The 17,933-nt window shown below is 37.4% G+C and overlaps 1 protein-coding gene across 2 annotated transcripts in view; it reads right to left on the reverse strand.

The window, feature by feature from the left end:
• Positions 1 to 17,933, reverse strand: part of NARS2 (asparaginyl-tRNA synthetase 2, mitochondrial) — a gene marked incomplete at both ends in the record, with an annotated part of 128,284 nt that overhangs the window by 94,025 nt on the left and 16,326 nt on the right. For both annotated transcript variants that reach the window (XM_084239352.1, XM_084239351.1), the window contains one exon: positions 13,094 to 13,174. In XM_084239352.1, coding sequence (XP_084095478.1) covers positions 13,094 to 13,174 — 81 coding nt within the window. The remainder of the gene's footprint in view (positions 1 to 13,093; positions 13,175 to 17,933) is intronic.

Consider the following 17,933-nt stretch of genomic DNA (forward strand, 5'->3'; position numbering starts at 1 on the left):
ACAAAACAGAATAATATCCACAAAATAGTGGGATAAGGGTGGAGTATAAGGGAGGAAGGCACAACGTAGGGCATCAATGGTACAAATAATGTTGTTTCTCAAGTTTAGTAGACAGTACAGGTGTATGTCTTACACTATCTACATAGCTTATATTTCTTGATAGCTATACAATTTCTAATAAATAGGGTTACATATTACTAATAGGCTAGTTACACAAATGAGGAGTACTCATGATTCTCCTTCTCTCAGAAAAATAAAAGATTGTCTTGAAAAAGAGGCCAAAAAGAAATGGTAAGCATGCTTTATTTTAGTGTGGTGTTCAATCTTAACTATTGCCTAATACCTGGTTAAAAAATACAAAATTATTAATTCAACAAATATTTATGGAGCATTTACCATGTGCCAGGGAGCATGCCAGGTACAAAACAATAATGTACATGAAACATGTGATTTCTGCCCTCCTGAAGGCAAACTGATTGCTCTTTCAAAGGTTGCTAAAAAGATGATACATATAATGGAATGTCACCTAGTACCTGAAATATACTTGGTATTTAATAAGTGCTATTTTCTTTCTTTTTCTGCTTGGATTATTTAAAGCTAATTATGTCTTTTACAAGTCCTACCTAGTGATCTAACACTACACAAAAACACCAGTAAAATGACAATATGACAGTAAAATATTATACAAATATTACTTGACTCATGAATATCCTCTATAAATATTAGATGTTATTAATTTGGATCATTTCAGGTTAAAATGCTGGCATCTGTATCAAATTAAAACCATTTTAAATTAAGAACCCATGCACACCTGTATTCAGATTTCACAGTATTTTCTTTAATATTCTTAATGATTCAATTTAAAATATAAACTTGTACTATATTCAATTTGCTTTTAACATGGCCACTTTCAAATTCTCATTATTTTGGTGGCATTTATTATTAGAGAATTTCATTTTTCCCATTTAAAAATATCTTGCAAATTTATGATACTGAGAAGCAAAACAGAAATAACTCTAAGTCAAATAGCCTGAGTGCAGACTTTTCACCAAAAAACAAGGCTTAACAAATATTTACAGGATGAATCAAATAGTGCAATTTTAGTCCAGCTGTGTAGCTGATGAGATCACATCATTTTGAGAATGCACTCCACTTAGTAGATACTACAGAATGGAAGAAACAGCTCAGTCTTCTGAACAGGCAGCAGCAGCAGGCTATAGCAGATCAGTTTGCAATCTAAGGTAATTTTCTTTCACTATGGTATTAATTCACAAGCTCCTCATAGCACAATAAAGCAGTAAAAAGACACTGGGTGGAAGCACACCAAGTTCTTAGGGCCAGCCTCTTCTCAGTGACCTTGAACACAGATTTGATTCTCTAAATCTAGTGGAACATTTTCTTTCCTTCCCTTTTTAATTACTTTAATTGAAAAAGTAACATACCAAATCAAAATTGGAAAACAAGTTTAAAAATTTGTTGATACACTGACAGCTGATTCATAGGAAAACACCCACACATTTTGCTGAAATAAAAGTCACAACGTCTCCAGAGGGAACTAGGTCAGTGACTGCCTGTGGTAAGAACTGGGTAGAGGGGAATCAGGGATGGAAAGTAGAGTGACTTTTACTTTATGCTCCTTTGTTAACTCTGGAATTGTGTACCTTTTATATATGTTATCTTTTTTGTTTCTTAAGTAATATATGTATATGACCAAAGATTTAAAGAATATGGCCCCTATGGCTGTAAGCAACACTATTGACGGCCTCTTATTTATTTTCCTAGATATGTTCCAGACATTTTTACATACAGAAAGTGGAACCTTCCTAGTAAAAACAGACATTCAACTTGAGGAAAACGGCGTCTTCAGGCTGAAAGTTCCATAACACTGAAACAGCCCATAAAAATAATCAACAAGTATCCAAATATTTCACCTTTGTCAGTTAGCATGTAGTTCCCTATAAGGAACTTACAATCTAGATGAGAAAAAAACTGATGTTAAAAAAAAAAAAAAAGAAAAAGCATTAAAGAACAACTGAATGTTAAAATAGACTATAGAAACTGACTACAAATACAATAGGAGTTGGAAGAGTTATTTTGAGACAAGGTTTGACCGGGGTTAGCCCACAGACCATCTGAAAGTTTGAAAGAAAACAGAAAAGAATCTTAAAGAGTAAAAACATCAAGTAAAACCAAATGATTTGTGTCACAAATCACACCATAAAAATTCATAAACTCCCAAATCCTGAAGTCCAATAACTTCTTGTTACCATTTCTAGATGCATAACAGCTTGCAACAGAGAAATATTGCTGCTTAGATCAGACTGTTTCTACACATTAAAGATTTTATTTTTGAAAAGCAATTTTAAATTTCACATATGTCATTTCGCTTAATCCTTACAACTTATAGACATAGGGTTATTCACATTTTACAAGTGAGGAACTGAGGGTTCCGGTGGTAAAAAGTAGCCCAGCGTAGTCTTTTTTTTTTTTTTTTTAATCCTCACTTTTGGCATGATCATATCAGGAGTTTTGCAGTTACTCCTCAGGAAAATGAAAGTTTTCTAATCAAAAACAAAAGAATACCTCCTTTCCACCACTTATCATCTAAAATCTCTGGAATTGGTCCCAAGGGAAGAGAGCAAATGAAGAAACATCTATACATCTGTAGTGTTTGAACAACCCTCTTGCTCCCTTACGGACCACAGGTCAACATGACAGAAAAAACCAAAGACACAGATCCCCTCAACCTCCAGGTCTCAGTCAGAGGACTGAGTGGGCAGTACACCAGCATTTCCCATTTTGCCCACAGCTACTTGTTGCAGAAGCTAAGTTACAGGCAGGTGTGGCCAAAAGATGGGGGTTCCCTTTTCTTCTTAGTCCCTTTTTGTGAGTTAGAGGCTCTGCCTTGGGCAAGGCACTGCTTAGAATACTAGGCCTGCTTCTCTTGCCCCAGCTGGGGATTGCTAACTAGGGATGAGGTGGGGATCCCATCTTGGAAGAGGCAAGTAAAGGCGATCTAGATCTGAAGCTGCTGCCACCAGCTCCACTGAGCACTCACCTCCTTACTCAGAAGGTCACTGAGAAAGAAGTATCCATTGTCCCTGCTTCAGCTTTCAATCTTAGTTCAGAGATTTTTGCCTAGGGGTAGAAGTAGCCCATAAAACAGACTTCCAAATCTCTTCCCCAAAAGAACTGACTTCCTTTGTAAGAGTGTGAAGTTCAAAACTAAGGGTACTCTTGAAAATGGTGGTTGTGGTGAAAGGCAACTGGGAGATTGACAGATTCATTGCAGATAAATGCTATATTTAACCCTGCTGGTTTTCTGAAGCAAAACTAGGGGAAAGACAGCTGGGAAGAGTCCTTTTGGGGTCAGAATTAATCTCAACCATTGACCTTGGGAAGTATCTCTTCAAAGGAGTCTGAATTTGACTGGCTCAATCTATGAAGCAATTTATGTTCCAGAACATGGTTGGAAAAAAACAGAGCAATCACCCTGCAACGAGAAGAACGTTAAGAGTTGTGTATGGTTGGGAAAGAGAAAGCCCAAGAGAGCTGCCAAAATCACTGCCATCTCAGGGTGGCTGTACACAGACCTACGGCTGCACCCCCTGACAAGCAACATCAGAGGCTTTATATTGTGGGTGTTTTGGAGGGAGGAAGGACAGACTTGTATCTAGATTAAAAGACTCCTATAATTCAGTAATAAAAAACCAAATAACCCAATTAAAAAATGGGCAAAGGACTTTATAAATAGCTATTTCTCCAAGGAAGGTAAACAAATGGCCAATAATCACACAAAAGAGGCTCAACATCTTTAATCATTAGGAAATGCCAATCAAATCCACAATGACATCCTATTTATACTTCACATTCATGAGGATGGCTATCATAATAAAGAAATAAAAAATGGCAGGCACTGATGGGGAAACAATGCATTTGGGAATGTAATCTGGTGCAGTCACTGTGGAAAATAATTTGTCAGTTCCTCAATAAGTTAGGCAGAGAATAACTACATGACCCAACAGGCCCACTCCTAAGTGTATACTCAAAATAAAAAAATTAAAACAGGTATTCAAACAAAAATATTATGTGAATGCTCATAGTAGCATTATTAACCAAAGCCAAAGGTGAAAACAAATCCATGTTCAGTAATAAATGAATGGCTAAACAAAAGGTGGTATAGCCATACAATGGAATATTATTCAATAAAAAAGAAGTGAATTTCTGATATATGCTGTAACAGAAGCCAGATACAAAAGCTAACATATTGCATGATTTCATTTATATGAAATACCTAGAGTAGGAAAATTCATAAAGGCAAAAAAGCAGATTAGAGATTACTAACAGCTGGGGGGAAGGGAAATCAATACATGTTGAGTGTCTGCTATAGAGTTTATGCTGGGGTAATGAAAAAGTTTTGGAAGCAGTTATGAAGACTGTACAACACTGGAAGTATAACTAATGGCATTGAATTGTACAACTACAAAAGGTTATGTAGTAAATGACCTAAATCTGTATCTATGTTTCATCCAATAATTAAAAAAAAAACCAATATAATGCCAAACTTTAGTACACAGTATGAGACTCCCAGCATTTGATTCCCCACAGTATGAGATTCAGATATAAAATTATACACTTTCTTGGGTTCTGTTTAATAGGCTTACTCTTTCAGTTCATTCTTTCCTTTAAAGTTATAAATTCTAGGGCCTCTCCGGTGGCGTGGCGGATGAGCGCTGGGCTGCGAAGCTTCCTGCAGCCTCCGCAGCGCCGGTTTGATCCCCAGCCACCAGGAGAGGGTCCCACATAGCGCGCAGACCTCTCCTGCTGCCTGCTGCTCCCCTCAGCAGTGTACTTCGGCCCTTCTGCCTGTTCTGCATCCTGCTCTGGCTCTGGTGAATTCTCTCACCCTCCCGTGCTTCTGACTGTACCCAGTGCTTGTATAAATAAATAAATAAATCTTAAAAAAAAATAAAGTTATAAATTCTAGACTTGCATAGTAACCCTATTACATGAAATACTGTTCCTAGATTTTCTTAGTCTCACTTAATCTCATAATGTGTGACAATTTATCTGTCATACTTTGGCAAAGTTGAATGGTAATTAAAAGCTTAAATGTGAATTACACATTTACATACAAACTTTCAGCATTCACAAGCAAAATGCAAAAAGCAAACCCACAATATGATACCACTTCACACTCTCTGGTGTGGCTATAATTAAAAAAAAAAAAAAAAGACAGGCAATAATAAGTGTTGACAATGCTGTGGATTTTGGAACCCTAATACATTACTGGTAGGAATGTAAAATGGTGTAGTCACTTTGGTTTGGCAGGTTCTCGAAATATCAAACACAGTTATCATATGAACTGGCAATTCCACTCAAAAGAAATGAATCATATGCCTATCCAAATGTTTTCACAAATGTACATGGCAGCATTATTCATAATAGTCAAATTGAAGGTTTTGGCTATCGTTCAACTGCTAAATGGAGAAATAAAATGTTGTATATCTACACGATGAATACTAGCTGGATATAAAAAGGAATGAAGTGCTGATATATGCTACATCAGGGATGAACCTCAAAAGTTCTGTGCTAAGTAGAAGAGGCTGGACACAAGGGCACATGTTGTGTGCTGCCATTTACATGAACAGCTCTAGAAGAGGTAAGCCTACAGAGCAGTTTAGTGGCTGGTGAGCACTGGGGGTAGGAATGGGAAGAGACCACTAATGGGCACTGGTTTCAATTTCAGTTGATAGAAATATTCTAAAATTAGATTGTAGTAATAGTTGATAACCCTATGAATATACTAAAAACTATGGAACATCACACTTTAAATGAGCAAAAATTATAACATGTAAAATATATCTCAATAAAGTTGTTTTTAAAAGATCTGCGCCATTTCTTCATTCCTATAGTTATTCAATATTATTTCCTATGACTCACCAACTTGAATATCCTAATCTGCCCATCCAGAGTGAGTGGAAACCTCGCTCACTTCAACGGCCTGACTCTGCTCACCTTCTTTTGCTAGCTGGAACACTTTCCTAGGATACACTCAAGTCACAAATTCATTTTGAATTTTTTTTTTTGACTAAGTCAATCCTCACTGACATCATTTTTCTCTAGATTCTACACTACATCATTGGTAACCCTGCAACTTCAAATGTACACAGAAAGCAGTAAATAGATGTTCTGAGACCAATTTCCAGTGTGGGGGTTTGGGGAGTGGCGGATGGGCAGGACTTCTTCATACACACAATAAACACTGCTCTGGTCACCAACTGGGTATCCTACCATTTGACTTACTTCTGACACTATCCTCCCAGAGACAGCACCAGGGTCCATCAGTGCTATAAGACTAACTCCAACCCTTCAGAGCCAGTTGTAAGACTAGGTTGTCACCTGTACTTCTGATCTACTGGCCACAAATCAAGAGGCTCCCCCTTAAGTTAAATTAATTTGCTAGATTGTATAGCTTACAGAACTCAGAGAAACATTTTTGCTTAATAATCACTAGTTTATTATAAAAGGGCATAATAAGGAACAGTCAAATGGAAGAGATGCCTAGGTCAGGGTACGTGTGAAGGGGCATGGGTGTCTATGCTTTCTTTAGGCATGCCGTTCTCCCCCAAATTTCCATGAGTTGACCATTTCAGAAGCTCGCTTAACCTAGTCCTTTTTTAATTTTTATTTTTTGGAGGTTTCATTAGTTAGGTATGACTGATCAACTCATCTGGTGATTGATTTAGCACTCCATCTCTACTCCCCACCTCCAACAGGGGGCATGGGAGTGAAGGTTCCAACCCTCTAATGGTAAGATCCACTGGAAATGACCCCCATCTTTAGGTGCTTTCTAAAAGTTACCTCATTAACATAATAGGAGACACACTTACAGCTCTCATCACTTAAAAAAACCCCACAGGTTTTAGGAGCTTTGTGCGAAAAGTCGGAATGAATACAAATATATTATTAAAACAGTATCACAGCTGCTTTATCTTTTCCCTATCAATGCCTAGTTTTTGCCACAATCCTTAATTCTGGCCCTTAATCTCTTTTATATTCTCAGAGACAAACTACTTACTCCAGAATTGTAAAGACCAAACATAATAGTGGGAGCTCAGCTAGGGCCTTAAGACAAGGAAATGTGTACAATCAGGGCATACTGTAGGATAAATAACATCAAGAGTGGAAGAAAAGCATGTGCATTCCTTTCTCAACCCCTGCCAACTCACCAGCTTTACAGGCCAGAACCCCAACTATATTTTAGCATTTTGAACACAGATGGACCCAAATCTCTGCTGAATAACAAATGAGTGCCTTGAACACAACTTTCTACATATATATTCAGTAATTCCCAAATTGTAACAAATATCCAAAATTTTAAAGCAGGAATGGAAATAAGGAAAAAGAAAACTAAAATGATGAGACATACATTTACTTCTTAATAGCATTTTAATAGGTGCATATTCTTACTGTGCATTTCAAGGTGACCTCATACTTTTGCCCTTAAACCTGAGGGTGTAGGATGTATCCTTATCTTTATTTTTTTTAAGATTTATTTATTTATACAAAAGCTGGGGTACAGGCCAGAGGTGTGGGGGGTGAGAGGATTTACCAGCGACAGAGCGGGGAACGAAACAGGCGGATTGACTGAAATACACTGCTGAGGGGAGCAGAGGGAAAGGCAGGAGAGGTCTGCTGCGCCATGTGGTAGCTCCCTGGCTGGGATCGAACTCATGCTGCAGTGGCTGCAGGTAGCTTCATATTGCTGCGCCTTAACCCCTTGTGCCACCGGGGAGGCCCCTGTATCCTTATCTTTAAATAGTTACTGATACTTCATTGTTGTCAGAGCATAAAAGAGAACTATTAGGAGAAGAACTTAAATATGAAATGCCATTTCTCCTAAAAGTGAGGTGCCAAGATTCAAACCCCGATGGCTCCAGAGGCAGTCAAGAGGAAATGCCTTGGAACTTGGCAGTACAGAGGTGTGTAAGGCGGGAATAAGGAAGCTCGCTTTCAAAGGACAGAGCACTGGGAGAAGCAGAAATCAAGTCTCAGGAGCGGAACATTTTTAAAAGCAACAAAAAGAGCAGGTCACAGCATAAAAGCCACACACTGCTCAAATCTTATTGAGACTCTGACTGCAGGGGCTTAGGATCAGTGAATTCAAAAGCATCTCTTTCTGGCACTTTAAACAGATGAGTTTAACTCCACCATATAAAATTACTCTTCCTGGCCCTGAAATACTAGGGATACAGACTACTACTCATTTGTTTAGCTTCAGAAATATATTTCTCTCTTCCTATATATTTATACTTATTTGTAATTTGCCTTATGGTGTTCAGAGGCCAAAATACACACATTATATTCATTCAGACCTGCTTTATGGGATTTCCCTGATAGCAAAGCAGTTATTTTTTATGCTTGTTACAGATATTTTTGCTTGTTTGAGTCGTTAATAATTTCTTTATTCATAAAGCTTTTTAAAATTATATCTTTCCTTCTCTGTCATTTATTTTTTAATTTGCAGAGGTTTAGATTAATGGACTATAGCGAGTCTGGCATGAAGGCTGCAGAGTGATGATGCTGGGCTCATCGCCATGTACTCACAACTCAATTATAGCAGAACAAAATCAACCACTCCCTGAAAGATAAATGGACAATCCTACAGCACACTTCAGGAGCAAAGGTCCAGCAGAAAGGAGTAAGAACAACTTTCTTTTATTATTTTGAAGTTTTGGGTTTTTTTTTAAGATTTATTTATTTATTCATACAAGAACTGGAGTACAGGCCAGAGGTGCAGGGTGTCAGAGGATTCACCAGAGACAGAGCAGGGAAGAGAATAGGCAGACCAACTGAAATACACTGCTGAGGGGAGCAGTGGGCAAGACAAAGAGGTCTGCTGTGCCATGTGGGTAGCTCCCTGGCAGGCCGGGAATGGAACGCGTGCTGCAGAGAGTGCGGATAGCTTCATAGTGCTGTGCTTAGCCCCTTGTGCCACCAGGGAGGCCCAGAACAACTTGCAATGAACTGTGTTTGCAGGGATACCAGGGCAGTACAACCCATGAGAGGGAGGGGTGGCTACTGTATGGAATGTCCCTATAGTTGCACATACCCACACATAGGACATTGGCGACCCTGGACTATGCAGGATAGGGGGGTACACAGAGTTAGTGTCCAGGACAGAGGGTGCACTTTGGAGAACTATAGGAGCAGGGGTGCAAAGTAATGGTTAATGCTTTGAGCCTGAAGCTCCCAATACAGAACAGTTCTCAATAGGGAACCTGTGGGGAGAACCAGGTCAGATTACCTTTTTCTCCTCAGAGGAGGCTAGTAATTGCAGCCTGAGACTTGGATATTCAAAATACCTGCCACACCTCCTCCCTCAGCTAAAACTGAGACAACTGAATACTTTTACTAATCAGAGTTTAACACCTGTTAACACAATGCGCAAACCACAAACCAACCGCCAGGATAAAGGTCTGTAATGGAAAAGATAACAACTCCCAGTTTGTGACCCTTTCTCAACCATAAACTCTGTGCTACTGCCCTGGGTCATTTCTATTACCAGTTCTCCAGTCACTTCAACTAGTGCAAAGGCAGCAGTCTAAGCCTATCCCTATCCCAAATGCTGGAGCAAACAAATCTGGAGAGGAGTCTCAATCCAGCAGAACTGTGTGATACACTTGAAGAAAAGTTCGTAGTAACAGTTCTAACAATGATCACAGAACTCAAAAAGCAATGGATGATATAGGGCCTCCCTGGTGGCGCAACGGGTTAAGCACCACACTGTGAAGCAATCCACAGCCTCTGAAGCACGAGTTCAATCCCTGGACAGCCAGGGAGCAACCCACATGGCACAGCAGACCTCTCCTAACTCACCTGCTGCTCCCCTCAGCAGTGTATTTCTGTCAGTCTGCCTGTTCTGCTCCCCGCTCTGTCGCTGGTGAATCCTCTCACCCCCAGTATCTCTGTCCTGTACCCCAGCTCTTGTATGCATAAATAAATAAATCTAAAAAAAAAGCAATGGATGATATAAAACAGGGACAGAATAAAGACAGAAAATTAGTGATATTCATAAAGTTACAATCAGAACTAATAAATCTGAAAAAATTGTAACCAACAGAACTCCTTAACAGCAGATTTAAAAAAAGCAATGAAGAGAATTAGTTATATCAAAAGCACAATGTTGGAGAACAGAAATAGAACAACAAAGAGAAAGAAGAATAAAAAGTGAAAATAGTGTAAAGCCCTTTGGGATAACTAAAGGGTTCTTATATATCATGGGGATCCAAGAAAGAGAAGCAAAAGAGAAAGGCATAGAAAATGTGTTTAACTAATGGCTAAGAATCATCTCAATCTGGGAAATGGACCCAACATTGTGATCCAAAAAGCCCAAACAGTTGTAAATGAAATGATAACAGACACACAAACTTCAAGACACATCATAAAACTGCCGAAAGCCAGTGACAAGAGCAGAATACTAAAAACAACAAAAGAAAAAAGGGTAACTATAAGGGAATGCCAATTAGACTGTCAGCAGATTTTTCAGTAGAAGCACCACAAGCAAGAAAGGAATGGCAGAAGATATTTAAAGTACTCAAAAAGATTTCCAACAAAAATCTTTTACCCTAGAAAATTAACACTCAAGACAAAAAGAAGGGTAAGGACCTTCACTGAAAAGCAAAAACTAAAAGAATTTATTAACACCAAGTCAGGTATGAAAAAACTACTAAAGGGTCTACCATAAAGCAAGGGAGCAACAAATTCAGTGGTAACAGACACCTAAATTAAATAACAAAAAGGAGGACGAGAGTAACAATGTGGGATCAGACTGGCCCACAGAACAAATCTGAGATCAGACTGTGCAATAAGTTACATAAATAATCCATCCTACACTAACGTCAGCAGAGCCTTCAAACAAAAATCAATAGTTGTAACACATAAGAAAATGGAAATGAAACCAAACAAAACATAAAAATGTCAAAAAAGAAAAAGACAAAAAAGAAAACCCAAACCAAATAAACCCCAAAGTGACAACATAGCAATGAGCAATACTTAATTAAGTAAATGATCTGAATTCATCAGTCAAAAGGTGTAGAGTGACTGAAAGGCTTTCAAAACGAAGTCCAACCTTCTACTGTTTACAAGAAACTCATCAGCAAAGACAAGCACACACTTAAGGCTGAAAGACAATCCTAGAAGCAAACGAATCAAGGAACAGTTGTACTTTTATCATATAAAACAGACTTCCAATAAAAAAGTCAGTGAGAGATGAACAATGCATTCTAATTAAGAGCTTAAGACAATAAGAAGTGATAACACTCAAATATATATGCTGCAATGATGAAATACTAAGGTATATATGACAATTACTACCAGAGCTAAAGAGAAATAGGGCAAATAATAATACCAATGTATTATAATAATCCACTTACAATGATAGGCAGAGCAACAAAACAATAAATAAAGGATTAAAAACATGTAATAAAGAAGTGTAATTTTTTTTTTTACTTCAACATTCAGAAGAATATTAAGGTGAAGGAGAAAATAAAATAAATTCCTTGAGAAAATTGTAACAATATACGTATTGTTATCATTTGCTGTAAATCCTCTCGCTTTAAAAGTTTAGCACACATTTTTATTCTACATTTTGCAGAAGGCTATCATCAAGATTTCATTAAGCGATGTATAAAGAAAAATAGTATTTGATTATTATTTTGAATAATGACTTCAACATAACAGGACAATCTGTCCCAGTGAATATTTTGTTCATTATTGACAGTCAGGAAGTACTGAATCAGAGATAGCAGTCAGACCTGTAAACAGGTCTTCTCACGATGGGATAACTCAAAGCATATAAAAATTTTTTTTTTCACTTCTCAAGATACAGATATCAGAAAATAAATGAAAGAAACACAAAACACCTGTTACCAACCTAGCTCTTCCTGTCCACTATTATGCTACTAGCCAATGATTTTTAAAAAGTAATCAAATTAGCAAATGAAAACTCTCAAATGTCTATAACTAAGAAAACTGGTAACTATTATATTATTTGCAACAAGGGCAGGCTGCCAATGTGTGACACATACTAAGAGCTCAAATTTTTTTTTTTTTTAGCATTTTACACCTTTTTTTGTTTTTTTTTATTTAAATATTTTATTTTATATAATTCTTATATCTTTTTTCATCTTTGCTCTATGTATGCATTTTCATTTTGGTTATATTCCCCATACAATTGCACCCCCCCCCCCCTTATTTTGACACTAGTCCTTCCTTTCCCCGCCCCTCCCCCACCCTTGCTGCAGAGGCTGCGGGCAGCTTCCCAACCCAGCGCTCAACCGATGCACCACTGGGGAGGCCCAAGAGCTCAAATATTAATTGTTGAAGAGACTAGAGCATTCATGAGACACATGAACATCGATTTCTTAAGAAAAAGATATTTTAAAAAGATTCTGAGAAAGAAAATACTCACATGTATACCATTCTATTTTAATTTATATAAATTATTCTATTTATAATAAAATAAATTCAATTATAATTTATATATGTATACATTTATATGATGTGTATATATAATGTATTATATATAACTGGCGGTTGAATTTGCACAAAAGATGTCCTAAAATTTTATTAATCTTCTCAAATATCTCTATTTCATACAAAGCAAACAAGAAATGAAAAATTCACTCTTTTTAGCACAGTGTAAGCGACACAGCCAGTAGGACAGGAAATCAGAGAAGTTTGAATTTGCTATATGCCTATATATTTTTAAGTGTTACTATTGACAAAATTCCATGTTCCGGTCACAGCCTAGTCACACAGCTTTTTCTTTTAACTTTTAAAAGGAAAGGCTTATTGGGAAAGGGAGAAGATGATGCTAGAGACACAGGCAGGCAGAAAGCGCTACCTTTTGCCAGTGCAGAAATTATACTGATAAAGTGTTCTTTTGGGAAGGGATGATCACTTATAGAATTGTTGTCTATTGTTAATCATTTTTAGGGAGTCACACAATTCTTATTAAATTTAAACAAGACCCTCAGATGAAAATTATCAGCGCAATATATCCCCCAAGATGGGAGGTACAACTTACTTCAACTTGAAAAAGTTCTCCAGCCCCCTCACAATCATTGGACGTGATTATTGGAGTGTGGATATGCACAAAGCCGCTGTCCTGGAAAAAAACAACAGCACTTTTTCAGTATGCTTGTATATGAAAATTACAAGAACATACACCTTATTATATCATAACACCATATCAAATCTCTCCCTAACCCCACAAATAAAACTACTGAATGATCATTTGAGTGTTTTACTATGCCCAAGAATTTTTCATCAGGAACAGACTTATTTAGTCATATCTCTTTACTTCAAAGATAAGGAAACTGATGCCCAGAGAGATTTTATGAAGTGCAGTAAGTCACATAGTTGCAGAGTCAGCCTTTCTCTGCTGTGCTATTTCTTTTCCCCACTTATCTAACACACCGGTAGTGATCCCCCTCCCCCACCCCACACACACTCTCAAGGATAATGCCCAATGATATAGCCCACATTGCTAAGGGATTACAAAGTGATCAATATGAAGTTCAGTTATTTTGGAATGAGACCCTCAATTTTAACAGATGACTAAAAAAGGAGAAAGGCTGGTAAAAAAATGGTTTCTAGGAAGTCTGTCGTTAAGACGGTGGTAATGAATTTAGAAGACCCAAATAAGGGATCAGGAAAAAGACTAATTATGATAAAGTAAAAATCAAAATCAACAGGCAACTATAAACCAAAGATACACTACAGCATGGGAAAAGGGAGTAGGATCAAAACAAGGGTGGTGGGAATTTTACGGGGACTATAACCAAGATGAAAATGCATAATTTGTATAAAAAATGAAAAATGATGTAAAAAAAATTTAAAAAATAGATGGTGGTACAGTATACTGCACAAGGCATAGGGGTGCACTGCTTTTGTCTCAGGAAGATTCTGAGTAGCAAATCCATCCTTTGCTGAGGTGCCCAACTGTAATTCTTCCTTTCCAAAGTCTGAGATTATTTCCATTAGTGAATAACAAAGATGTATCGAGCGGGAGTGAAATAAACCAGCAACTTCAAGATTATGTTAGTTTCATTTTGATTACAGACGCAGGCAAAAAACTCTATTTCACCCACATGTTGCAGGATGGAGGTAGAGGAAACTAAAGTGAATGATGTTGCAATAAAGTTGTGTTTAACATAAAATTTTTGGTATTGAACCCAATACAATAAACTCACACACATGCATCTCTGCTGAATTCTGCTTGTCATTTAGAGGAATGTAAAATGTCTTCAGTGCCTCCCATATTTATCCCTTCCTTCCTAAAAAGGTTGAATTCAAGTATTCTGGCTGAGATACAAAGTATTCATTCAACAACTTGCCTTATGATGTAAACTGATTAAATATTCAAGTTATAAATTAAGAGTCTCACAAAGTATTTAAATATATACTTAATCTGGGAGCAACATGCCTAGAGGTGTGCAGAGGGCACATTATAGAGAACAAGTGAAATATAATCGATAACATTACTGCATAAAATTTTTATCTCCTAGGAGCCAAGTACTATGGACATGAATCATTTATTCCACATGAATGCAGGCAACTGTGATGCATGAGTGCAGTAAACAAAGAAAGGAAGTGAAAAATCCAAAGGAAATGAGGGTGGCAAGGGGGAAGGAGGAGGGAGAAGAAAATTTAACGGCTAAACTTAATTGCCAAAGTTAGAACTGGGCAACTGCCACAAGAAATAACACTGTACATCTTATGAAAACAACTATATATTTTTTAAATCACTGTTGTGGGAATTATTCTTAACAGTTGACAAAAGCCAGCTCCTTCAAAAGCTGTCACCAGCTTTTTAAGCCTTAATGCTGCTAACAAGGTGTATCAAATCAAAATTACCACCAAGAGCTATAAAGGAGAAAGTACAAAAGAATAATGAAGCTCTGAGAACAAAGTCCAAAAAAGAGCAAGTGGATAGGAAAATAGAGAGAGAAAGAGGAGAGGAAGAACAAGGAGTGGTCGAGTACTGTCAGGAGCCGCCTGCAATGGGCTCTGGGTCAGCACTTAACCCTTCCCACAGTGAAGGGGTTCCTGATTAGAGCTAGGAAGACCAGAGACGGAGCCGAAAATAATAAAGCATATACTTTCATCCAATTATTCAAATTCTACCCACCATCACTAAGTATCTACGTATTTTGACACACACATTCTAGGAGTAGATATCTTATAAGGCAATGATTTCTAATTTTCTGAAAATTAGAAAATTCTCATACTAAAGCCCATACGCATCATTAAAAGAATCATGGACTATAATTTTCTTGTCCATCCCTCCCCCCAAATAGGTATCACTATTTAATCAGAATCATCTATGTTAGCAATTGCTAGTCGCAGGCACAGGAAGGGAAGATAAAAAACAAAGCAGTTACAGGAACTCAAAGGCACGGCAATCTGGGGTCATTCCTCACAGGCGCAACGGATATGCCACCTGACCACAGGTTTTGAAGACACTGCTATATGTAAAAGGGCAAAATGTGATACTAAATACTAAAAGGAAGAACCTTCACTTATCAGGAAAGGGAAAAACTCTTTTCTACTGGCACAATTTAGGAAGCCAGGAAAGTATATAATGTAGTGTGGAATCACTCTGCTGGAAATTAGAAAAACAACAAAAAACTCCAAAATGTTGCTACATTCTTCCTACTGATAATTTCATCTCTGTATATCTGACTGCAGCACTCAGTTTACACCCTGACTTCAGGGAGATAGGAATACACATCCTACATCCCCTGGGGAAAGTGCTGTAATAAAGGTTACTAGTATTACTATATAAAAAAGAAATAAATTAGGAAACACTGGTATCTAAAGAGATAATCTTCAGTTTTTCAAGAAACTCAGTTATTCTATGGACATTCTATATAGTCATGCTTTATGTGACGTGGTAAATATGTCAATTTTATGAGTTATACACAACATGTTTGAAATTCAAACCAAAAAATAACTAGATCTTTCAGGAAGCCTAACTAAAAGTTACCAGTTTAAGTTTCTATTTTTCCTTACATCTCTATATTTGTATTGATATATTTAAAATTTATGAAAATTTTATATTTTAAGTTTTAACATCTTTTAAGGAACCTAAAGTAAGAAGTTACAGAAATGGTACCAAATATTAGGTGGTTTGTACTCCTATAGTACTCCTATAGTACTCCAGTGATTTCTTTAAGCAATTCATCCCACTATGTCACACACACAAGTGGGTAATATGATAGATGGAGGTATCAAGAATATAATTTTCAGGGATTTATAATTAGTGAATTTACAGCACTAAAATTACCTACTTATTATGCGACAGTACTGCAAATCCAGTTATTTCAACCTCTTAAATGTCTTAAAATTTTTACTTTATTTTGCTTTTTTTATTTGAAAATTTCCTAGCTTGTTCTCTTATTTTTGAGTAATAAAGGCCACTTGTCAAATGGATTGTCAATACCACCACCTAGTGGCAGAAATCAATAAAGCTGTTTCAGAATAAAAGCAGGTCCTCTTACCTACAGATCAGATGTTAAAGTCATATGGGCAAAAAAATTTTTTTAGATCTGAACAAATTTTCTATTTGTGTGATTCAGGCACTACCAAAAAGACATATGGAAGTTGCATAAGAACTTTATGAGAACATATGTAAATGCACCCTTTCAAACTATAATGGGATGAAATTGTATAATGTGGTTTATTTTCCCTTGCTTATTCAAAATGCATGTCTTAAAGCCATGATCTTCTTTAGCTGCTTCACCAGAAATTAGCTATTATAAAAGGTACTTTTCAAAAAGCGAAAACTCTCTTCATGTGCTAGCGCAGGGCTGCGACTCATGGATTTAGATGCAGGCCAAGGAAAGGCTAAGCTGTTATACAATCTCTGCAAATTAGCTGATCTAGAGAAGTCACATAGGAAGGGTTCCTAACTCACATGAAACAACACTGAATTTTATCTGCGGGGCCACTCCATGTCTCTGGGCCCTCCCTTTCCCATGCAGGGAGGGCTCCCAAACCTCAGCAATTTAAGAACTGTATTTCACTGTGAATTTCCTGGGTGGGGGAGAAGGCTGGAAAGCAAAGCTAAATGAGACAAAAATGCCCTTAGTTATTATATCAATCTACTTGATCAATACCAGTAACTTTTAAACTAGTGCTTACTCTCTGTAAAATGTCTACGACAAAGATGGAGAAACAGGAACCAGATTTACCCTCCCACCAAACACCAAAACAGACAAACAAACAAAAAACCGAAACAAGACCATACTCAATTCACATGAAAAGATGGTTCATCAGCCACTGAATATCGGAGACAGCCATCCTTGAGAGACAGGGAAAACAAACCCTGTGAACTTAACTAGCAGCCCACTTTCACTACTTTGAGATTTCCCAAGCCAATGCATGAAAAAGGGGAAATAAAGTGGGTGCCCCAAGTCAAGGACACAGAGTTAAGAGTCTGAGGAGACCAAAGAAGCTAGAATTCATAGGACAGTGGGCCAGAGAGGAGAGAGCTACACAGAAAAGCCTAGAGATGTGTAGAGGGTCACATTGGAGTTTAGGTAGATGACTGATCAGTTCTTGTGTGTGAGGAAACTAACCATCAGGGAAAGACCACCTAAAGAGATTAGAGGAAACAGAGCATGGTGCTTACATGTGGCTGGAAAACATGCCTGTTTCCATAAGTCATACTGAGACAATTCGTAATTCACAGGCAATAGGTGGAGTATTAGGATGGCTTTACCTCTGTAGTGGGGAATAATTAGTCCTAGACTGAGCAATGGTCCAGACCTTAACAAACCCTAAAAGCAAGAACCAGCAGGATCAAGCAGTTTTCAAGTAACTTAACTGCTTACCAGAACAAAGCTTAAGAAGCTTTATAA

Source organism: Talpa europaea, assembly GCF_964194135.1.
Source record: "Talpa europaea genome assembly, chromosome: 1".
Lineage (NCBI taxonomy): Eukaryota > Metazoa > Chordata > Mammalia > Eulipotyphla > Talpidae > Talpa > Talpa europaea.